This window comes from Pelophylax lessonae, assembly GCF_965119305.1.
Source record: "Pelophylax lessonae genome assembly, chromosome: 2".
Taxonomy (NCBI): Eukaryota; Metazoa; Chordata; class Amphibia; order Anura; family Ranidae; genus Pelophylax; species Pelophylax lessonae.
Window position 1 is genome coordinate 572244824 of NC_138769.1, and position 25402 is coordinate 572270225.

Below are 25402 nucleotides of genomic sequence, written 5' to 3' on the forward strand. Positions count from 1 at the left end.
TATTTTTTATTTGCTTTTAGTGCAATATCCTATTTGGGTAGGGTAATTCTCATAACCATTCCAAAAGAGATCTACAAGTTATTCACTTTCAGTTCATTCCAGAGAACAAAGGGGCATTCTTTACATCTAGAGGAGAATAAGAAAGGCTTTTTTAGCTGTGGAAATGTGGAATAGACTGATACTCTCACAAACGAGTTCTAGGCTGCTCCGTAGATTCAGTAGATTGTTTTAACAAAGACCTGAAATGTGTTCCTGTCCTAAATGCACAAAATATAAGTGACAGAGGGATGGTGGTGGGGGATGGGATAAGGCAGAGGGGTGGTGGGGGATGGGATAAGGCAGAGGGGTGGTGGGGGGGGGATAAGGCAGAGGGGTGGTGGGGGGGGATAAGGCAGAGGGATGGTGGGGGGGGTTGGGATAAGGCAGAGGGATGGTAGTGGGATGGGATAAGGCAGAGGGATGGTGGTTGGGGGGGGAGGGAGGGATAAGGCAGAGGGATGGTGGTGGGCGTATGGGGTAAGGCAGAGGTATGATGGTGGGGGGATGGGATCAGGCAGAGCGAGGGATGGTGGTGGAGGAATGGGATCAGGCAGAGGGGTTGTGATGGAGAGATGGGATCAGGCAGAGGGATGGTGATGGAGAGATGGGATCAGGCAGAGGGATGGTGATGGAGAGATGGGATCAGGCAGAGGGATGGTGATGGAGAGATGGGATCAGGCAGAGGGATGGTGATGGAGAGATGGGATCAGGCAGAGGGATGGTGATGGAGAGATGGGATCAGGCAGAGGGATGGTGATGGAGAGATGGGATCAGGCAGAGGGGTGGTGATGGAGAGATGGGATCAGGCAGAGGGATGGTGATGGAGAGATGGGATCAGGCAGAGTGATGGAGATGGGATCAGGCAGAGGGATGGTGATGGAGAGATGGGATCAGGCAGAGGGGTGGTGATGGAGAGATGGGATCAGGCAGAGGGGTGGTGATGGAGAGATGGGATCAGGCAGAGGGGTGGTGATGGAGAGATGGGATCAGGCAGAGGGATGGTGATGGAGAGATGGGATCAGGCAGAGTGATGGAGATGGGATCAGGCAGAAGGATGGTGGGTGAGAGATGGGATCAATGACACTGGCACTCCACTTTCTTTCAGTGTCAGTCGATTCCCCCTCCTCCATGCTTAGTGTGTCTCTGCCTCTCTTCTGGTGCCTCCAGTGATGCTTCTGCTGACGTAGGGTCTCCTCACTCTACTTGCTGTCTCTGCCTCTCTTCCGGTGCCTCCAGTGATGCTCCTGCCCCTTCACTCTACTTGCTTTCAGCTCATCAGCTGACTTTCTGCTCCAGTGTCCATCTCACTACATACTGTGGTGGGTGGGGAAGGGGAGTGGGCTTTATTTACCAGGCAGGCTCTGCCTCAGTGTTTCTCCAGTAGAGGCAGAGCACCACACGGAGCGCCAGGTGACGTAATTGGCGAACGATTCGGCCGACTCTCAGCATCGATACAGAATCGCGAACGTCTGAATTGTGATGCACCGATTTATATTAAACACCCCTACCTGCTAGTACTTGGCTGGATCCCTTTTGCCTTCAGAACTGCCCTAATTCTTCATGCCATAGATTGAACAAGGTGTTGGAAACATTCCTCAGAGATTTTGGTCCATATTGACATGATCGCATCACACAGTTGCTGCAGATTTGTCGGCTGCACATCCAGGATGCGTATCTCCTGTTCCACCACATCCCAAAGGTGCTCTATTGGATTGAGATCTGGTGACTGTGGAGGTCATTGGAGAACAGTGAATTTATTGCCATTTTAAAGATACCAGTGGTGAGATGATTTGAGCTTTGTGACATGGTGCATTATTCTGCTGGAAGTAGACATCAGAAGATGGGTACACTGTATTCATAAAATGATGTACATGGTCAGCAACTATACTCAGGTAGGCTGTGGCTTTTAAATGATGCTCAGTTGGTACTAAGGGTCCCAAAGTGTGGCAAGAAAACATCCCCCGCACCATTACACCACCACCAAGCCTGCACTGTTGATAAAAGGCAGGATGCAGCCAGGCTTTCATGTTTATGCCAAAATCTAACCCTACCATCTGAATTTTGCAGCTTAAATGGAGACCAGGTAGCGTTTTTCCAATTCTCTATTGGCCAATTTTGGTGAGACTGTGCAAATTGTAGACTCTATTTTCTGTTCTTGGCTGACCGAAGTGGCACCTGGTGTGGTCTTCTGCTGCTGTAGCCCATCTCATTCAAGGTTCGATGTGTTGTGCATTCAGAGATGGTATTCTGCATAACTTGGACGAGTGATTATTTGAGTTACTGTTGCTTTTCTACAATCACAATCCAGTCTGCCCACTCACCTCTGACATCAAGAAGACATTTTCGTCCACACAACTTCCTCTCAATGGATATTTTCTCTTTTTCAGAACAATTTTCTGTAAACCCTAGAGATGCTTGTGCATGAAAATCCCAGTAGATCAGCAGTCACTTAAATCCCCTTTCTTCCCTATTCTGATGCTCGGTTTTAATTCAGCAGGTCGTCTTCACCAGGTCTGGATGCCTAAATGCATTGAGTTTCAGCCATGTTATGTGGGTCTCTTGGGGTTCACCCTTGCTCTTTTTCAGTGGCTTGGATCTTGACCTTCCTTCAATGGGGGGTTGAGCAGAAACTAGCCTTGAGTACTATAAAGGGTCAGGTGTTGGCCTTAGCAGTCTTCTTTCAACGCCCCTTGGCCACATATTCCCTGGTGCGTACTTTACTTCAGGGATTTAGACACTTGACCCCTCCAGTGTGGTCTCTTTTGCCGCCTTGGGACCTCAATTTGGTGCTCTGTCTTCCTGAAGCCTCCTTTTGAGAATCTTTGGGAGATTCCGCTGTTTACGCTGTCCAAAAAGGTGGCCTATCACCTCTGCACACAGGGTGTCGGAATTGGTGGTGTTATCCTGTCATTAACCTTACCTGGTGATTCACAGGGATAAGGTGGTTCTTCGCCCCTGTCCGTTGTTCATTCCAAATGGTGAGTGGAAAAAGCAAGCGCTCTGGGGTAATTCTATCCAGGGGTCTAGTGGGATCAATATCGATGTATAATCAGCCAATGAAATGATAGTGGGAAGCTGATACAAATCATAAATGTGGAACATAGAAATCATACATGTACATGAAAAGATTAAAAAATATTCAAGTCCTTTAATATTGAGCAGAAGTCCCAAAGTTAGTCAATGTGCTGTTAGGGTAGATGTATGAAGACTGCAATAAGGGCTGGCTCCGAGACACAGGGAAGTCAGTTCTGTGGTTATGAGCAGATAAGGAGACACACGGAGCGCCTCTAAGTGCAGTATTGGTTTATTCAAAAGGGAGCACACAATATAAGTAGCTTACATTTGGTAAAAGGTCACAGGCTTAAAAATACTCCGGTGGTCCGTGGAGGTAGGCTGTAAAGTCCCAAGTGTCCTGGGGAGAAAGATGGTGGCAGCCGAAGAGATGGAGCCGGGAGACGGAAAGGCCGGCCTGGCATGGGATCACTGGGGTCACTATGGGATCTGTTTTCTGTATTCTGCAGAAATCTGGTATATCTCTGCTGTGCTCTATCTCCATGTCCTGCCCATGTCGCCATCACAGCTGCAAAATTCCTAGCTGTAATGGGAACTCTGCACATGCTCAGTTTTCAATAAGTTTCTATGCTCAGTATTTCCTCCCCATCACATCTAATTAGCCCATGTGGGTGTATACATAGTGGTAAATTACAGCGCACTCCTTCCTCCACTATGCCCTATAACCAGCTAAGCACAATGAGGGGGGGGGGGTGGATATTGCATGTAGATTAATGGAGGCTTCACCTCCCTCTAAGACACAGGCTGGAGGGGTGTGTCACAGCCCATGATTGGCAGAAATCCGCCCACACCATGTTATTGCCAACAAATAAAGATTTGATTTCAAATATTTGTATAACAACTGAAAACCATTTGATATTTTTACACTGTTATCCAAAGACTTTTTTTTTTTTTCAACATGTGACCAGCAGCAAAGGACTATAAGCTCCTCCTGCTTATTTCTGGGAAAGGGATGGGTCATGTGACAGCTGTATATAGATTAGGAAAAGGATACTTGGCTGTGTTTAATTGAAATAATTACAGTGCCATCATCCACATACAGATATAGAAGGGATCATTTAAATTAAACAGTGTGTTTAGTATCACTTTAATGCATGTAGTAGGGCCAGCCAATTCTCATGCATGCGCCGTTCTCTTTGCAGTGGCCCAGTGAGTGTTTTTTCTTTTCTTTTATGTTTTTGTTTTTTTTTTCTTTAACTCTATATGCTGTTATATGGAGATAGAAAAACGAATCTCAAGTATTCAGGGTTCCAATGAAGATCCCTAGTTTCCATGTATATTGTGATCAGTGATTTCTGGAATAGCCTGCTGCTACCACACATGCTTTACATTACAGACACACAGTAGTCTTCCTGTAAGCCTTTTCCTTGTTAAATGGAATTACAGTTTTCCTGCGTGTGGAACACCTGCTGACCGATAACCACAGAGCAGGTGATTCCAACAGGAAATGCAGTTATTAATCAGAATGTGACAGCGCTGTGGAATACTGCAAAACAAAATAACCGCGGCACCTTGTGAAATCACTAATTGCGGACTGTCTGTACAAATGGAGCTCTGATGCATAAATGAGGGGGAGGTTTTTCTGAGAGCAGTTAATAGCTGCAAAACACAAAGATTAAATTGAAAAGCACCAGGGGCTCGTAGCTTAAATTGTAAGTTCACCCTTGCAGCTCAAAAATGAAAGACTTTGACCTGTCTTGTGTACTAATATATTTCCAACATAAAAATGCTTTTCTTTATCTTGTATTAAAGGACAAAGCTGTGCTAGGAATCCTTAAACAGTGAGGTTATACTGCTGACTTCTGGAGGTTGGCACACTGGCAAACAAAAACATTAAACCAATTCCCATATAAAGATGTCTTCAACTGCAAATATTTTTTTCTGCAGTGTCTATAATCAAGACCTCAAAATGCTACTTCAGCTAGTCTGTACTTAGCAGCAATCCAGATCAACATATCCTCAGCAACTGCTTTGGAAGCAGTACCCCCGCTGGACTGGAAGATTGCAGGGCTAGTCTGGAATCTGATCTTTAGGCGCTGGGCTCTAAATTGTGGCCTTGTGTACTGTGTTGGCTGTGAAGTGCTCTCCAGGTCCAGAGCAATTGTCTCTGATGTGACCCGGACTCTGAGGACTCATAGTGAATAAAGCTAGTTGGGCTGAAAGAGGTTGTAAACCCATGAAACTTTTTTTTTTTTTTTTTGGAACCTGAAAGATAAACACATAATGAGTTAGAATGCATCGCATACTAGCTCATTATGAAATACTTTAGAACGAGCCCCCGCTGTGCCGCCCGCTTACCTGTATGACAGGCGACATGTCCAGTCGCCCGTCTTCCGGGATCGCGGCATCTGGCCATCTGATTGGCCGGAGCCGAGGTGACGTCACTCCCGCGCACATGCGTGGGAGCCGACGGTCACGGCATGGGGCTCTGAAGAAACGGCACCAGCGGCCGTTCCTTCAGATCGCATGCGCCAGTGACGTCACTGGCTGCATGTAAGGTAAATATCTCCTAAATGGTACATGTTTAGGAGATATTTACAGTACCTATAGGTAAGCCTTAATATCGGCTTACCTATAGGTACAAGTTGTAGAGGAGGGTTTACTTCCTCTTGAAGGATCACGAGCAAGCTCAACGTTGCTTGCCATTTTAGGCTCGCTTTTATCGTCATCTTGCTTAAGTGACAAAGCTGGGGGAACTTGGCACCAATGGCGTCCACCAGGTGGAGTGCTGTGTGCCCATGCCTTTTTGTCCATCCATTCAGCCTAGACTAAGCACCCTCCCACTGCTGATCCTGGTTTTGAAGCACCTCCTGGATTATCCAGTCTGTGGTTTCATTCTATTCTCCCTACACTGACTTTGTCACCTCCAGAAACCTGTGAACCTCCAGCTGCTTGGGTTTGTAAATCTGCAAGGTCTTGCACCACTTTGGGCCTAGTTTCCACCAACATGTTTTGTCAAAGACACATATAGGATAGTCCCGATGCAAGGGACATCTTCAGCGCATACCCTTCTACTGCTACTAGGGCATTTTCTTGGTATCCCCAGAAGGAGCAGATGCCTGTAACCTAGATTCTGGGACCCCTATTACTAAAGGGTCATCCTTATCGGAATCTTCTATAGCTCTTCCTTATCAGAATCTTCTATAGCTCTTATGTTATTTTCTACATTTCTATACATATGGATGCCTATTGAATCGTGTGTTAAAGTGACCTTAAAGGTTCATATTTTTTTATTACAATACCAAACCTGTTATACTTACCTGCTCTGTGCAGTGGTTTTGCACAGAGCAGCTGTGATCCTCCTCTTAGGTCTCAGCCCTTATGACTGCAAAGACCTTTCCAATACACTAGGTATTTTAAACATTCCTCTGAGAACTGAAAACCTAGATGCTTATGGTCTCCTACAGAAAAGGTGACAAATAATTTGTTGCTAAGTGGTCTTTGCACACCGTGGACACTCGTAAACCTTAACTAACATACCACAAAACAGGTTGATCCCTTCCATCACTCTGAAAGTGCATAAAATAACTGCCCATCTGCTCGAAATATAGTATGTTTCTACCTTCCCAACTGAAATGACAACACAGCTCTGAATTTCTAAACGCATCGTGTCCGCCCTTCCTACTTTATTTCATATGAATTACAAAGAACACAGACCATTTATTTATATATTGCAGTTATTTATATATTGCAGTATCTCACAAAAGTGAGTACGCCCCTTACGTTTTTGTAGATATTTTATATCTTTTCATGTGACAGCCCCGAAGAAATTACACTTAGCTACAATGTAAAGTAGGGAGTGTACAGCTTGTATAACAGTGTGAATTTGCTGTCCTTCAAAATAACTCCACACACAGCCATTAATGTCTAAACCGCTGGAACAAAAGTGAGTACACCCCTTAGTGAAAATGTCCAAATTGGGCAAAATTAGCCATTTTCCTTCCCCAGTGTCATGTGACTCATTAGTGTTACAAGGTCTCAGGTGTAAATGGGGAGCAGGTGTGTTAAATTTGTCATCACTCACTCTCATACTGGTCACTGGAAGTTCAACATGGTACCTCATAGAAAAAGAACTCTCTTGAGGATCTGAAAAAGAATTGTTGCTCTACATAAAGATGGCCTAGGCTATAAGAAGATTGCCAAGACCCTGAAACTGAGCTGCAGCACAGTGGACAAGACCATACAAAGACCATACAGTGGTCTCTAACATCCACCAGTTCCGTAATGTTGTCATGGAGGATTGGAAGAGGACTCCAGGGGCAACCTATAAAGCTCTGGTGAACTCCATACCCAAGAGGGTTAGGGCAGTGCTGGAAAATAATGGTGGCCACACTAAATATTGACACTTTGGGACCAATTTGGACATTTCCACTTAGGGGTGTACTCACTTTTGATGCCAGCAGTTTAGACATTAATGGCTGTGTGTTGTTATTTTGAGGAGACAGCAAATTTACACTTACACAAGCTGTACACTCATTACTTAGCACCGAAGAAATGACACTTTGCTACAATGTAGTCACATGAAAAGATATAATAAAATATTCACAAAAAATGTGAGGGGTGTACTCACTTTTGTGAGATGCTCAGCCTTCCCCCTGTAGCTTCTACTCTAGACCCTTGAATCCGGCACCTCCATCAGTTGCCCCTCCTTGCCCTCTTGGTATTGTATCCATAGTGCATACTCCCAGGGTTGTTTGGGTTCCTAGACCCTGGCAACTTAGGATTCTACCAGAGTAAGAATCAATCTTTGTGAATGGCATCCCACTTGACCTTGCAAGCCTTCCTGCAGAGGTATAAATAAAGTGAAAAAATAATACAGCCACCATATTGGATTGGTAAACTGCAATATAATATTTTTTGGTTTTCAGTTCACATTTTTTATTTTTTTTTTTTTAAGTTTAGTTGTATCTTAGGACAGGGCTCAAAATTTCAAGTCCTGAGCTACTAGCCAGGCCTTAAGCGTTACTCGCCACCAGTTGCCCCACTTATAGGAGACGCCCCCATCATGTGACCATAAATAAGACATGCTGTGCCTTGTAGTCCTATATGAGACCCCCCCCATCATGTGACCATAAATAAGACGTGCTGTGCTTTGTAGTCCTATATGAGGCCCCCCCCCCAATCATGTGACCATAAATAAGACGTGCTGTGCCTTGTAGTCCTATATGAGACCCCCCCCCCCCATCATGTGACCATAAATAAGACGTGCTGTGTCTTGTCCTATATGAGACCCACCCCTCCTTAGCCATGTGACTAGAAATATGGAATGCTGAGCCTTGTAGTCCTATAGGAGACGCCCCCCATCATGTGACCATAAATAAGACATGCTGTGCCTTGTAGTCCTATATGAGACCCCCCCTTAGGCATGTGAATAGAAATATGGAATGCTGAGCCTTGTAGTCCTATAGGAGATGCCCCCCCCAACCATGTGACCATAAATATGGATTGCAGCTTCACCTGTGCAGGAGAAGAGAGAGGAAGAGGAAAGGCGGCCGGATAATTAGAGCGAGGATCACTGCACTGTAACATCTTTCATTTGAATTGCCGGTCGCTCAGCTTCACACGTAGTCCCGCCTCCTGGCTCGGCTCCTATGATAGATATCACACGTACCGTCGGTGTTCTGTCTATCAAAGGAGCCGAGCCAGGAGGTGGGACTACGTGCGAAGCTGAGCGCCTGGCAATTCAAATGAAAGATGTTACAGTGCAGCGATCCCCGCTCTGATTATCCGGCCGCCTTTCCTCTTCCTCTCCTCTTTCGTCCTCGCCCGCAATCATTTTCCACTCGCAAAATGCAAGCAGGCGAGTGGAAAATTTGAGGGCTGTCTTAGGACCTTCATCTCCATGAAATCAAGGATTAGATGTGTACAACTTTAGCCTCTGGCTGTTGACGTTTTGGTCTTTTCTTTGGACATGTTCTGTCTATTCAAGCTTCCTTTCTCTGAAGTCAAGGGTTAAGTGGCTTTTCAGCCATTCTATTAATCATTGACAATAGGGTTATGCTTCTCCCACGAGGGATAGGCACTAGGCGGAAAAAAGGCTTGTCCACGCCTATAGGGGCTTTCCCAGCAAGCATAACCCCTCAGGCTCTGCTATACTCAAACAGTTTGTTCTGCTTAGTGACAGGGATAGGACCTAGTTCCCTGCTGGGACTTCGGTCTTAGCTGTAACAGGGAAAATTTGTGTTTTTTTTTTTTTTTTTTTTTTCTAGTTAGTTCCTGAGGATCAAGATTCAGAGGAACTACAAGCAACAGCCGGCTGTGGTTTTCGCACTGAATAATATAGATCCTTAAGGTCTCTCAGCCTGGCCATTGAGCGTGAGCAGGTTATAGTCCAGTACTAGGCCACAACAGTGCCCAGATGGATAGGGACAAGCCTGCGAGGCAGGGAAGCAGACGACCTGGAATGCCCTGAGTAGCACCCTCCCCTTGGCTAACATCACCCCCATCCCGGGTGGAAGGTGATCTGTTTCAGGGTGGCACCCCTCTGTTAACCGCGGTATGGGAGTAACATGTCCCCCCCACTACCACTGGAGGTCGCGGGGTGGGCGCGGGCCCCTCCCTAGAATGGTTGGACCTCAGGGGCTTCCTCAGTTCCTTGGCACCCCAGAAGCCTAACTGCTGTACCTCTTGCTTCTCCCCCCCCCTTGTGGGTTTTCACAGTGGGGGGCGGTAATAATGTGGCTGGTTTTCGGCACATTTGGGGATACTGGATTATCCTGGGGGGGGGGGGGGTGGAGTGAGAATGTATAGCAGCCATTTTCTTGTGTTCCGGAGGCAGGACTGGCATGCAGCACATTTTTTTTCTATGCTTGAGGCAGAGTTGCTTCCTCTTCCTGTTTCTTCTGTGTTACTTTCGTTTTGACACTGATCAGTAGAGTTTCTGGGGGTCCCCTGTAGGTTTCCCTCTCCTGCTCTGCTATAGTTAGACATTGCTCAGGTTTTTGGGGTCCACAGTAATAACGGGAAGACCGCATTTTTCGGGGTCTTAAAGGAACTGTGCACAAAAATGTTTTTTGCAAATGGAGTCCCAGGATAAAATATAAGGTGTGATGATTGGTATTGGCGCTACCTTAAGGTGATATAAAAAATACAGTGCCACGAACTGCGGAAGCATCCCGGCGCGAACCGTCTTTTTCTGATCCAGATCATCGTAACGAGTGAGTGCACTTTCTGTCATTATTGTATGGATTGTTCATTCATTATGGGGCCTTCTCTCTGTGTGAGCACCTAGGGCAAACATCACCGACTCAAAGCTGCTCCCCCACAACGGAGAAGAGACCCCCTCAATACTACTATACTGACTGTGGATCGCTGTACAGGTCGTATTATTGAAAACGCCACCTAGTGGCCAGTTTGGACTTTTACTTAGCAGCATTTATCTTTATTTCACGCTTGTCACATTATTATATATACATCTTGTTATTTCACATATCACTATATTGGTTGTTGATTTGAATTTTTTAATTTGAATAAACACATTGTTCATGTATTAATTTCCTAAGGAGTTTCCACTCACAATAATTGGTGACACTTTGACATTTGTGGGTATTTAATTTCTTATATTATTTCCACTCACGCCAGTTCGTGGCACTGTATCTTTTATATCACCTTAAGGTAGCGCCAATACCAATCGTCTCACCTTATATTTTTCACTTTCACCCTTGCACTCAAGGGTTGATTGGTGGCAGCTCACACCTTCTATTCACACTCTCTTCATATATTACAATCCGTAGCGCTGGTCATCTTCTCTTTAATATCCAGGATAAAATATGCCCTGCAGGACCCTCCGGCTTGCAGTTGCAGCCAGAGATTGCGTTTTTTCCTGCAAAGCCTGATGTCAAAAGTGCAGTCGGTTTGTTTTGGTGCTGCTAGCCGCAAACGTCCTCTCCTCCATCTGCAGGATCTTCGGATTCTGACACAGATATGGTTGCTGCAGACGCAGACCACCCTGAGGGGTCGGTGTCTTCACATTCTGACGGAGAATCTGTTGTCCTCCGCTGTTGCGCGAGAACGCGCCTCGGTGGAAAATTGCTCGTTTCTGTGCGGGAAACTCTTAAAATGGCTGATGAACCCACAGCGTCAGGTACGCAGGTGTCTTTTGGCTCCCGCAAATATCGCAAATCAGGTAAAGTATTTCCTTGTCCTGACTTGTTTCACTCTATTGTGGATGAACAATGGCGACGCATTAAAAACATGATGTGGTTCCTAGGCCTTTTGCACGCAGTTATCCCTTTGCATAGGCGGTGGATACCAGGTGGGCTGTACCACCGAAGGTGGATTCCCCGTGGCAAGGATGAATAAAGCGACTAGACAGGTGGAATCCTTATCCCGCCATTTACATGTGGTGACGGGTCACATGTTAAAAGCTAACTTTGTGAACGTTCTCATAGCACAGACTTCTACTGAATGGGTGAAGTTGCTGAAGAGTAACTTGAAAACTACACAGCTTCCCCTTGCGGCAGCAGTGGGGGTTGCTATTAGACGCCTGATATGGCTGAAATGCTAGTCACCTGACCAGGCTTCTAAAGCTGATGCTGAGCTCCCTTTTACGGGGAAGAAGCTATTTTGAGTCTCGCTGGACACAACTTTCTGTCGCAAGGGGTGATTGTGCCGGTTCCAGCTTCAGAACTCTTTCAGGGGTTCTATTCAAACCTGTTCACCGTGCCCAGAAAAGAAGGCAAGGTGCGCCCCATCCTAGATCTCAAAGCCCTGAACCACTTTGTGCCGGTACAGATGTTTTGGATGGGGTCCATCCATACGGTAGTGGACATCCCCATTTACGCTGGACACCAGCAGTTTCTTCGCTTTGCGGTAGCAGAGCAGCATTATCAATTTGTGGCGATACCCTTTGGTCTCGCCTCCGCTCCCAGGGTATTTACCAAGGTTCTTACTCCGGTGTGAACATTGCTGCGCCTGGGGGGGATTGTGGAACTGGGATACCTGGACGATCTCCTGTTGAGAGCTGTCTCTCATTCGGTTCTGTTGGAGAATCTGGAGGTCACTGGAACATTTAATTTAAAAAAATCTGCATTGACCCCGGTCCTGAGACTGGAGTTCCTAGGCCTGACTCTGGATTCAGCCTTGGCAAGGGTTTTCCTCCCCTCGGACAAACTTTGTCTGAGTCATTGGACGACTTGCCTACACGATTGTCCACTGTGGGTTCAATCAGACAACGCCACAGCTGTGGCTTACATCAATCACTAGGGGGGGCACCAGGAGTGTCCTGGCGGCCAAGGAGATGGCCGAGATTCTGACTTGGGCAGAAAGATTTGTTTCAGCCCTCTCTGCTGTACACATCCCAGGTGTGAAAAACTGGCAGGCGGATTACCTGAGTTGTCAGGTGTTGGATCAAGGGGAGTGCTCCCTACACCCGGACGTGTTTCACCTACTGTGTGTTCGATGGGGGACCCCTGAGATCGATCTGTTTGCCTCCTGCCTCAACAAGAAGGTGTAGAGATTTGTAGCCAGGATTCGAGATCCTATGACGCCACAGACGCCCTAGTGGCTCCCTGGGGTCAATATCAGCTGATTTATGCATTTCCCCCGTTGAAACTTCTGCCGCGTCTTCTGAGCAGGATAGAGGTGGAAAACATTCCGGTCATTCTGGTGGCTCCAAACTGGCCTCGTCGGTCTTGATACACAGACCTTATAAGATTGGCCACCGTTATCCCTTGGAGGCTTCCTCTCAGGGAAGATCTGTTTCAAGTTCCGATCATCCATCCTGCTTTACAGTCGCTGGCTTTAACGGCATGGCCGTTTTGAAAGTCAGGTGTCGAGAGATTGGGATCTCGGAGTCTGTAATCCCCACTCTCTTAAAGGCTAGGAAGTCGACTTCTCGAAAGATCTCTCATTTCAAGTGGAAATTGCACATTTCATGGTGCAAATCGCTGAAAGTGCACCCTCACTTGTTTTCTATCGCCAGGGTTTTGGCTTTTCTACAGAAAAGGGTTGAACAGCGGTTGGCCTTGGGTACTATCAAAGGCCAAGTTTTGGCTTTGGCTATCCTTTTCAACGCCCATTAGCCACGCGCGCCTTTATCCAGACGTTTATTCAAGGTGTGCGCCATTTGGCACCTCCGCGGCGATCCCTGTTACAGCCATGGGATCTCAATTTGGTGCTGTCTGTTCTTCAAAAGCCCCCTTTTGAGAAACTTCAGGAGATTTTGCTGCTTGCTTTGTCCCAGAAGGTTGTCTTCTTGGTGGCGATCACTTCTGCCCTCAAGAGTATCTGAATTGGCGGCGTTGTCTTGCCGCTCACCTTATCTGATGGTTCACAGAGATAAGGTGGTACTTTGAGCTAATCAGTCTTTTCTTCCTAAGGTGGTTTCTGATTTTTACTTAAGACATTGTACTGCCTTCCCTTTGCCCGAAACCTCAGCATCCTAAGGAGTATGCTTGACATTTCTTTGGATGTGGTCCGGGCTATCAGGGTTTATTTAGAGACCACTGCGTCCTTCAGAAAATTGGACGCTCTTTTTGTCCTTACGGATGGACCTTGTAAGGGACTGGCTGCGTCTGCTGCAACCATTTCCAGATGGATCAGACAGACAGTGGTACAGGCCTATTCACTGAAGGGTCAGATTCCTCCTTTTCCAGTGAAGGCACATTCTACTAGTTCGCTTTTCGCCATCAGGCATCAATGCTACAAGTTTTCAAGGTGGCAACCTGGTCATCTGTGCTAAATTCTACAAGGTAGATGTGCTGGCATCAGCGGATTCTTCTTTTGGCCTCAAGGTTTTGCAGGCTGCCATTTGAGAACCCCCTTTTTTTTTGGTTTCTCTTTGAGGGTTTGTTACGGGGGAGCTCCTGTTTCTGGTTGAGCTCTGTTTTACCTGGTTGGCTACGTTTTGGACAATGGGGCATTCAGGTTTTTTGTTCCGGTCTTGTTCCCACCCCTCATGTTTTTACTGCTTTGGGATATCCCTATAGTCTATGATTAGGCAGAGCTGCGTCTGTCGATTAACCATAGAGAAAACTGGATTTTTGTAAGAACTTACCATAAAATCCTTTTCACTGAAGTTCGACAGACGCAGCACCTGTCCCTCTACTTTTGAGTTCTGGGGTCTTTTTCTGTTGCTGCTTGCAACACAACTGTGTATAGCAGAGCCTGAGGGGTTATGCTTGCTGGGACAGCTCCCTATAGGCGTGGACAGGCCTTTTTTCCACCTAGTTTCTATCCCTAGTGGGAGGAGCATAACCCTATAGTCTGATTAAGCAGAGCTGCGTCTGTCGAACTTCAGAGGAAAGGATTTTACGGTAAGTTCTTACAAAAATCCATTTTTTTTTTTAAATCTATTGAGGAACACAGGGCCCCTCTCTAAGTGTAAGAGATGTAGTTGTACTGGATTAGCTTAACATTTTTGTTTGTACTGGATTAGCTTAACATTTTTGTTTGCCAATGTCCCAAATTCTTGAAGGCAGCAGTATAACCCAGCTGTATACCTCCTAACTTTCCCGTGTCCCTCGATGGTCTTAAAGAAAAAGTTTTTACAGTAAGCACAAAAATCTTATTTCCAACATATCTCCTACTTATAAATTACATATGCTTAGATTTGGACGAACTTGTCCAGAATCTAGGAGACAGTTTCACAATGTTAGAAGCCAGCAACAATGGTAGCACTCTTCTGTGGAATACAGTGACATGTACATACAGTGGCAGTTTTGGGACTTAGGAATAATGCTGTTTTTCTCTGCTTATCCATCCAGTAAGAATTATTTTTTTCTTAAATTTTCAGATTTTAAATAGCAGAATTAGATATAGTAACCACATACCTGCTACAAGATGGGAGCTGTATAGAAGGGCAACTAGTTTAAAAAACTATTGGAATTAGGAAAATAATCAGAATTAGCAGTCTACAAGCGTTGTTATTGCAACAGCAAAGGTAATCCTCATGGCTAGTAAAAATGGGCTGCTTCTGGGGAAATTAAATTTTACCTTTCTTTCTTCTGCTGCAAAGGTGGGTGGGGGGCATAACTGGAAGTTTGAGAAAGCACAGAAGGAAGAATCGACTTGTTCTGTAAACCATTGCCAAGAATGTTGAAAATATGTATCCCATTACTATATGTATCCCAAGTACCATAATACAAGCAGTAGTAAAACCTCAGTAGCTGTAATTCCTCAAGCCATTGGGTTGTCTGTTGGCAGGTTTACTCTTCGTATATTAGGATTTTTCTGAAATCTGCTGAAACAGAAGCAAATAGGACAAAACTGTAATATTGGGATATGAACATATCCTACTTGTCGGGAATTTTTCCAGGTACCATTTGTATGTCCCTGTGCGTTGGTACTATTTTTTTTCTCTTTATTCTACTCTGTTGACTTGATTGGCAGTTAAAATGAGGTTATATGATTCCATCAGGAACTAGGTCTGTGAACATTGGTGCTCCAATACGACTTGCTTATGGCAACCAACAAAACCTGAAAAAGTAAACCAGGCCAAATACATTGCAAAATGATTTGTGAAAAAAAAGATTTAAAATAAGATTTAAAATAAAGAAAAACACACATTCCTACTTTAGAGTATAATTCTGGGATAAACCTAACAAGACCTAAAAATGCTCCCTCCCCCTCCTACCACTTATGCTGGCTAACCTGTGTGAGAAAGATGTATATGCTTTCCTTTTTTCAGGCTGCTCGGGTCCAGTCACATAATCCGGTTCCCCCCGCCGCCTCTAAGACCGAGAACTGAGCGATCAAATAACGCTGATCACTCAGCTCTTGGTCCTCAGCCTGCAGGGAGACAGTGACTGTTAATCACTGGCTCTCTGCTCTGCCCCTTCAGCACTCCCTTGGCTAAAGAGGGGGCAGGAGCAGCTGGCTAAGTCTCCCAGCAACTCGCCTAGAGGCTGAACCAGCTGGATCCCAACCATTTGGTCTGCTGTCAACTGAAAATGAGTTACAGGAGTGCAGAACTAACTGCACTCCTGTGAACCACAGAAGTATAGCCAGAATTGCTTTAGTCAATGGAGGCTGCAGGAGAGAGGCGATGGCGCTGAGGTCAATGTCATCACTCCAGGCTTTACTCCCTTGCAGCTGATGCAGGGGATTACATTACTGTACTAGAGTGTGCTGAAAATAGGTAAGTATATACAACTTTCTTACACAGGTTAGTCAGAAAAGATGTTAGTAGGGGTTAGGAGCATTTTTAAGACTATTTAGGTTTATCCCAGAATTCTACTTTAAATTATAAGTAGAAAGTTTGCTGAAGATGAATTTGCTCTTTAAAGCGGTAGTATACTCCGCTTTTTAATTTTTACCTACAAGTAAGCCTATAATAACCTGCACAGTTTAGGAGATATTCACCCTGCATGCAGCCGCTGAAGCGCTATCTTGCCAGACCTTCAGAGCTCCTTGCCAGAAAGTGAACTCCAGCGCGCATGCGCGGGAGGGACATCATTGCGGCTCTGGCCACTCACAGCGCCGGAGCCGCCGAACCCGGAAGAGACGCCAGGGGAACATGTCAGCTCCCTCAGCGGTGTCCTTGGGACTGTGTGGGGGCTTTGTTCTAAGGTAAGTATTTCATAATACTACCACATTATGCCATTGTCCTGCAGGGTTTTTTTTTTTTTTTTTAACACAGGGGATACAACCGCTTTAAGCATTTAAGATATTTGTCTAATAGAATGAGGATTTAAACATGTCCCATCCCATACTAGGATGCCTTATTTGTATAGAGTATTGAATGTTATACTGAACTATTCTTTAATTCTACAGGCTAGTTCTCCAATGTTCCATGAATATGCGCTGCAGGTCCTAAAAAATGCTAAGGCAATGGCCTCTTCCCTACTTAAGAAGGGGTACACACTTGTCTCAGGTATTTATTAATGAATGCTGTATTTTTGGAAATGTTGATCGAAGAGCTGTATGAATTTTATAAATCTATTATGTTTTTAAACGGAGAAACCTATACATTGACAAGAAAACATGTCAACCTCTTGGAGTTGGTTTTCTGCAGTATTTTGCCATAAATGTGATCACTAATGTGATCACAACAATAGACAAGGTGTCTAACGTGGTTGTAAAGTCAATTTCTCTGTCGCTCATTGACAGACGTAGTCCTCCTTGATTAATATCAACTCGGGTTATACTGCCCTCTACAGGAGTAGGACTAGACAGGAAAGAAAACGTTCTGGCCACACCTTAGGGGCAGTCCCAGAGGGTATATCCTCTCTCTCTCTGCTACAGCAAGTCAGTTTTTTTCTGTCTAGTTAGGAGTAAGGACCTAAGTTCCTTGCTGGGATCTTTTGGTCCTGGCAAGATTTTTTAGAAATACTTTTTTAGGCAGCTTTTCTTCTCCAGTGTTCCTGTGAGATCTTCAAACAAGTGAGATCTTCAAACTGAGTCACGGCATTTGTATTGGTCGACAGCCCCCCCACCTCGGTGGAGAGGGGTTCTGTCAGGAGTTGGCGCCCGCCTGGTTCCGGTATGGTAAGTAAAATGTTCCCCCTCTCCCCCTGTCGGGTTTGTTGGTGGACGCGGGCCCCTCTCTGGGATGGATGGACGTGATCCTAGCAGGTGTCATTGATCCCCCTCTTAAAAGCTTGGTTTGGGAGCTGACTATCTATAGTCACTATATGACACTATAAGGGAGATGACTGAAGTCAGTGGCAGACTGCTAAAAGGCATTACTATTAAGGTATAGAGGTATCTTACCTGACATAATGTGTATACAGGCCGATGCCTATGCCTGGATTACCGCATCCGCAGATCGCCATTCTTCCATAAAGCCGGTCACTTCCGCAGGCTGCACAGCCTCTCGCAGGCCGCACAGGCCGAGGACTACCTCCCGCAGGCCGCACAGGCCATGCGCACACTCCCGCAGGCCGCATAGGCCGAGGATGACCTCCCGCAGGCCACACAGGCTGAGCGCACACTCCCGCAGGCCGAGCGCACACCTCCCGCAGGCCGCTGCTACCTTGCAAGCCGCCGCTTTTCTCCACAGGCCGCTGCCATTTTCCCGCAGATCGCATGGGGCCGCCATTTTGGCGTAGCCTCGTGTCTCTAGCATGGGGGTGGCCATGTTTGAGGTGACCAAACACCTCGAGGAGCAATTGGGAGGCGCTGGAAGGCGTGTAAAGGGGCGGAGCCGCCTCCTTTACCCGGAAAAGCAAGCCAAAGACTTCCTGTCTGTAACAGACAGTGCTGGAAGCAGGTTGTATAGAAACTTCTGAGCATCAGGTGGTGAGCCTTGGGGTCTCTCTCTCTCTCTCTCTTTCTCTCTCTCTCTGTAGGGGTCCAAAAGCGGGTAACACTGAGGGGCGCTGCTGTGCTGGGGGACTAAAAGGAAAAAAAAAAAAGTTTGATTTTTTGATTGCAAATTTTTTTCTGGCAAGTGTCTTGTATAATCATGGACCCTGCCACACATGTATGCCCCACCTGATCCCCTCGAGGTGGCCGCAGGACCCTCCAGTGCCTCACAGAGTATTGATGCATTATCAGCAGTTTTGGAGTCTTTGGTGTCCCGGGTGGAGATGGCCTGTCAGGGACGGGGGTCAAGAAAGCGACCCCCGCCTACCCCTATTTCATCTGATACTTCAGATTCAGATTCTGAGATGGTCATTGCAGCTGCAGGTCCCTCTGCAAGGGCTGTTGTCTCAGGTAATGTTCCCTCAGATAGTGAGGAGGACGGTTCTACCTCCGCCATAGCACAAGAAGAAGCATTGGTGGACGCACTAGGTGTCTGTCCGGGAAACCTTAAGACTTGAGGCTACACCGGCAGAGGTAACCGAGATGAAAATTCCCTTTGGTACCAAGACGGCGAAGGTTTTTCCCTTACCCAAATGTTTTGGTAATAAGATTAAAGAGGAATGGGATCATCCGAAACAAATCTTTACGATTTCCAAACGCATTGCTAGACGCTATCTGTTTGAGGAATCCCTCATTAAAAAATGGACGGTACCACCAGTGGTGGATCCACCGATTTCCAGACTAAATAAAGCCACTGTTATCCCGTTTGAGGACGCTCCGTCCTTTTAAGGATCCGGTGGATCGAAAAGTGGAAGAGGAATCCCGCACTGTTTTTTCCCTGATAGGGTCAACCTTTAGACCAGTGGTTGGTTTAGTTTCACAAACATTGACAGAATGGGCAAAATTGTTACGCCATGACTTAAAGGGGAGAAGTATCCCCCAGGCAGCGTCTGATTTGATGGAGCAAATTATACAAGGACTACAGTTCGTCGGTGACGCAGCCCTGGATGCCACTCCCTTGTTAGCGCATGCATCGATGTCGGCAGTAGTCCTCAGACGTGTGCTGTGGTTAAAGTGTTGGTCGGCGGATCAAGGTTCCAAGAAAGCTTTGGCGAATCTCCCTTTTCAGGGGGATCGCCTGTTTGGGGCCACCCTAGATGAGATCATAAAGGATGTCACTGGGGGCAAGAGCACTTTTTTGCCGCAGACTGCTAAAGCTAAGGGACCTCGTAACAGGCGAGGACCTTTCTTTTCCGCTCATAAAAGGTTTGTTCGCTCCGCTGGGGCGAGCGTGAAGGGCAAAGCCTCTTCAGGAGGTTTCAAAAGGCTGGTCGGGTAAACAAAAGGCCGAATCAGCCAAACCTGAAGATAAGGCTAATACAGCCTGAAGGTGCGCCCCCACCCAGCTCAGGGGTGGGGGGACGTCTTCACCGGTGTTAAGATCCAGGGCTTTCCTGAATCCTGGACTAAAGGGTTCAGGAGATCATACGATCAGGATACAAGATCGAGTGTCGATCACTTCTACCGGTGCGATTCTTCCCTTCCAAAATGTATATGCTACAGGGAGCGGTAGTTCCCGTTCTTTGAGCAGAACGTTTTCTTTACCTTTTCCAAAGATCATTCCCAGTTCCCTCCAGGAATCTGATCCGGTTGAGCGAGCGGACCAAGGAGTCTCTGGTCCGGTGACTTCGGTCTCTAATGCTCAGCCAGGAGAAGTCATCACTTCCGATAGGAATCAAGTTTCTGATAAATGTGTGGGAACCGAGAGCGATCAGACTTTGTCTGATTGCCTGGACCAAGCAGCTCTAGGGCAGCCCGGTTTGGATCCAGTCAGACAATGTCATGGTGATGACTTAGGTCGATCGCCAAGGATTTCACCATCTGTGTCTTCATTAGGGCATCCCGGAGGTGGATCTGTTGTCATATCGGCTCAACAGGAAGGCGCGGAGGTTGGTAACTCGCGCCCGCGATCCTCTAGCGGACGCAGCAGACGCACTGAAGCCCCGTTGGGGCAGTATCAGCTACTATGTCTTCCCCCCTCTCAAGTTGCTGCTTAGATTTCTCCGCAGGATAGAGGTGGAGGGAACTCCAGTTATCCTGGAAATTCCGGGCTGGCCTCGCCGACTTGGGCAGGCTAGTCGCGGACGCTCCTTGGAGACTTCCTCTCAGGGAGGATCTGCGGTCTCAAGGACCGATCTTCCATCGTGCTTTACAGTCGCTGGTTTTAACGGCCTGGCCATTGAGACCCAGGTACTGAAGGACAGAGGATTGTCGGCTTCAGTTATTCCTACTCTAATTAAAGCAAGGAAAGCGACTTCCAGCAAAGTCTATTATCGCACATGGAAGACTTATATTGCGTGGTGTGAATCTTTGGGATTTTCCCCACGTACCTATTTGGTGATCCAAATTTTGGCTTTTCTGCAAAAGGGGGTTGAGCAGAAACTATCCTTGAGCACCATCAAGGGTCAGGTTTCAGCGTTAGCAATCTTTCAGAAGCCGCTGGCTACTCATTCCTTGGTGCGGAATTTCATCCAGGGGGTGCGGCACTTTGCTCCGCCAGTGCGCGCGCCCTTACCGCCCTGGGATCTTCATTTGGTGTTGTCGGTTCTGCAGAAACCTCCCTTTGAAAATATCAGGGAGATTCCCTTGCTTACATTATCCCAGAAGGTGGCCTTCTTGGTGGCTATCACTTCTGCACGCAGGGTGTCAGAACTGGCTGCATTATCATGCCATTCCCCATATCTAGTGGTTCATAGGGATAAGGTAGTTCTTCATCCGAAGCCATGCTTTCTTCCTAAGGTGGTTTCAGATTTTCATCTGAATGAAGATATTGTGCTACCTTCCTTGTGTCCTAAGCCCAATCATCCTCGGGAATGTGCGTTGCATTCCTTGGATGTAGTTCGGGCAATCAGGGTATACCTGAAGACTACGGAATCGTTCCGTAAAACGGATTCACTTTTTGTGATCACGGATGGCCCCAGAAAGGGGTTGCCTGCATCTGCCGCGACTATCTCCAAATGGATTAGACAGACGGTGGTACAGGCTTATTCTATTAAGGGTCGGAATCCTCCGTTCCCTGTTAAGGCGCACTCCACTCGAGCGCTCAGTACTTCCTGGGCCTACCGCCATTAGGCATCAGTGGTCCAGGTTTGCAAGGTGGCTACCTGGTCGTCGGTGCATACCTTTACAAAATTTTATAAAGTTGATGTGATGGCATCGTCCGATGCCTCTTTTGGCCGCAAGGTTTTGCAGGCCGCAATTTGAGGAGACCGGTGGTCTACCTCGAGGGTTTTTTTCCGTTGGAATTTCAGTTGTCTCATCTTTTGATTGATGAGCCTTTACAACTTCTAGTTGGCACCGGTTGGGCCTTCTAGATTGGATTTTGATTTCCATTTTCCCACCCCTCATTTGTGGCACTGCTTTGGGACGTCCCGAGTTGATATTAATCAAGGAGGACTACGTCTGTCAATGAGCGACAGAGAAAAATGGATTTTTGTAAGATCTTACCGTAAAATCCTTTTCTCTTAAGCTCATTGACAGACGTAGTACCCGCCCCTCTGTTTTTGAGTTGGGTTGGGTTAAATTCTCTAAACACTGCTTTGTGACATAACTGCTATCCTGTAGCAGGAAGTGAGAGGATATACCCTCTGGGACTGCCCCTAAGGTGTGGCCAGAACGTTTTCTTTCCTGTCTAATCCTACTCCTGTAGAGGGCAGTATAACCCGAGTTGATATTAATCAAGGAGGACTGCGTCTGTCAATGAGCTTAAGAGAAAAGGATTTTACGGTAAGATCTTACAAAAATCCATTTTTTTTTTTTTTTTTTTTCTATTAAAATAAAAAAGTGGTTTTGCACAGAGCAGCCCAGATCCTCCTCTTCTCGGGTCCCTCTTCAGCTCTCCTAGCCTCTCCCTCCTGTTGAGTGCCCCCACACAGCTTGCTATGGGGGCACCCGAGCCGACCTGCAGCTATGTGTATATATTCATACACGGAGCTTTAGTTCGGCCCCGCCCCCCTCTGTCTCCTGATTGGCTAACTGAATTTGACAGCAGCGACAGCCAATAGCGTCACTACCCTCTCAGCCAATCGGGAGAGAGTCCCGGATGGCTATAGCATTCGTGGACATGGCTGAACAGAGAGGGGGCTCAGGTAAGTATTAGGGGGGCTGCTGCACACAGGTTTTTTTCTTAATGCATAGAATGCATTAAGATAAACCTGCCATTACAACCCCTTTTAAGCTGATAACACACAAACAATTCAAATGTCTTGTGTCTTTATTGAACACACCCATTAAACATCCACAGTGCAGAAGGAGAAAGTAAGTGAACCCTTGGCGTTAATAGCTAGTCAAACCTCCTTTGACTAGCAGTGACTTCAACAAGTGCGTTCGGTTGCTCTGGGTCAGACCCTGCACAAGGGCCAGGAGGAATTTTTGACCATTTTTTCCAAAACCGCTTCAGCTCAGACACATTTTGTCTGGTGTGAGCGAGCAGCTCTCTTGAGGTCCTTCTCTATGGGGTTAAGGTCCGGGCTGTGACTGGGCCACGCTAAAAGGTGCATTTTTCTTTTTCTGAAGCCATTCTGTGGTGGATTTATTTTGATGCTAGGGGTCAATATTTTGCTTCATCACTCAACTTCTAATAGGGTTAACCTGTCAGGCAACTACCCTGACTTTATCCTTTAGGATGTTTTGATAAACTTGGAAATCCAAATTATGTTTTTCCCTCCACCATGCTTTACCGTTGGGATGATTTTTTGATGTTGGTAAGCTGTGCCTGTTTGTGCATCATGCGTAGAGCTGAGTATTTTTCTGAATGATTCAACTTTTGTTTCATTGGTTCACAAAACATATTCTCTGCTGCATACCTGAAGTTTGCCAAAGAGCACCTTGGCAAACCCCAACGCTGCTGTTTTTTTTTTTTCACAGAAGTGGCTTCCTCCCTGGTTCTGCCATAAACACCCTGCCTGTTCAAAGATTTATGTATGTTGGACTCATGAACAGGGATGTTTGCCAGTTCCAGTGATGTCTTCAAGCCTTTTGGTGTTACACGTGGGTTCTTCTTTACCACCTTGAAGATTCTGCTGTCCCCATTTATAGACAATTTGTCTGTTAACTGGATGCTGAAATGCTTTGAGATCGCTTTGTATCCCTTTCCAGCCTTCTAAAGATCACCTACTTTTGATCACATGTCTTCAGAGAGCTCCTTTTTGCAAGGCATGGTTCACATCAGCTGATGCTTATTAACAGGAATCCTTAAATGTTTGAGTATCTTTTATCAAAGTAGCTGTAAACCACAGCTTCAAACTAATTTCATTAATTGGACTCCCAGGTGTGCAAGCTACTTGACTTGTAGGCTTTCATTGAAGTAATCAATGGGGTTTACTTACTTTTTCCTCCAGCATTGTGAATGTTTAATGGGTATGCTCAATAAAGACATGAGAAATTAGAATTGTTTGTGTGCTATCAGCTTAAGCACATTGTGTTGTGACTTAGATGAGGATAAGATCAAATTTTATGGAAAAATTACTGCAGAAAACCAGTTCATTCCAAGGGGCTCACATACTTTTTCTTGCCACTGTATAATTCTGATTCTGAAATAAATTTGCAGGATGTATCAGTGACAAAGAATTCACAGAGAATGTTTGCTTGATTTTTCCAGGGGGAAAGTACAGCAAAACTAGCAGATATGTACATTCTCAGACTCTATTGAAACTCCATGGGGCCTACTGATCAGACAAGCAGTAGGCAGTGGCAAATGTTTGTTATGGTGTTCTTGTAAAGAAGCAATGCTTATGCAGTAATAGTTATTTTAAATATAGAGAAAAGAAAGCAAATCCCAGTGAGACTGATGGTAATTTATCATCACAGTGGGGATTAAAAATTTCCATCTCGATTCCATCAATAGTGATCAATCACTTTGCTGATGAATTTTGCTGGAGACACCATTTCTAGTATGAAAAGCACCACAATCGCATTTAAAGTACAGCTCCAGGCATATATGTAATTAAATAGTTAAAATACACATATTAACTCTTTTTACTGCTATAAGATTTGCAATTCACAAGATTTACACATTTGGAACACTGCAAAGTCAGGAATCTCAACACTTCTTATTTCTGCTTTGCTGCCTCCTGGATAAGCTCCCTACTAATTCGACAGTTGATGATGCTGATTAGTCTAAGTACAAGCTGAAGGTGTAGAGGTGAATACACAAGCTTAATTTTTAAACTAGGAAATGTCATCTGCTGCTCATTGGAGGTAATAGGGTTTAATGTTGGGTAACTCATTATAAAAAACAATTGTATTTAAAAACTCAAGCCTTGCCACTTTGTACCCACATTAACAAGATGTTTTCAAACAGTTTGGAAATCCCTAATGACATGGTTTCTTTTCTGACCTTTTTGTTAGGCATGCTTTTGAGTCATGGCTTTCATAACCTCATTCACTTTTTAGGAGGAACAGATAACCACCTTGTGCTAGTGGACCTCAGGCCTAAGGGAATGGATGGAGCAAGAGCTGAGAGGGTGCTTGAGCTTGTATCTATAACTGCCAACAAGAACACATGTCCAGGGGATAAGAGTGCTCTGACCCCTGGAGGCCTGCGACTAGGTAAGTCCCCTTATTGGGTGGTCACTTTTTGGCTTTTTTTTTTTTTTAAGGCATTTTTGTGTCACTCAGTGTCCTCCTCAAGAGGCCACTTAACCACTTCTGGACCGGAACTACTGTACTAATGACACTGGTAGGGAAAGGGTTAACCCCAATGGGCAATCAAAGGGTTAAATGTGTCCATAGGGGGTGCTTTCTAACTGTGGGGGAATAGGCTTGCTGAATGAACAGAGACCTGTGTTCCAAATAAGAGGAACACAGGATCCCTGTGTTCATTACTGACAGAACAGTGATCTGCCGTGTTTACATTGGCAGACTGTCGTTCTGTCTCCATGGGGAGCGATCACGGGTGCCCGACGGATATCGCAGCCGTCAGACCTGCTGATTGGCTCCCCCTGTGGCCAATCCGGGCGCGTGACTCCACTACCTGTCCAGCGAAACGACGTACAGTTACGTAGTTTCACAGGACAGAGCCGACCTGCCGCAGTACAAGTATGGC

The 25402-nt window shown here is 46.0% G+C and overlaps 1 protein-coding gene across 1 annotated transcript in view; it reads left to right on the plus strand.

Annotated features, from left to right (window-relative positions):
* Positions 1-25402, plus strand: part of SHMT2 (serine hydroxymethyltransferase 2) — a 230782-nt gene that overhangs the window by 166817 nt on the left and 38563 nt on the right. The window contains exons 9-10 of the mRNA XM_082248353.1: positions 16825-16924; positions 24751-24906. Of these exons, the coding sequence (XP_082104479.1) occupies positions 16825-16924; positions 24751-24906 (256 nt within the window). The remainder of the gene's footprint in view (positions 1-16824; positions 16925-24750; positions 24907-25402) is intronic.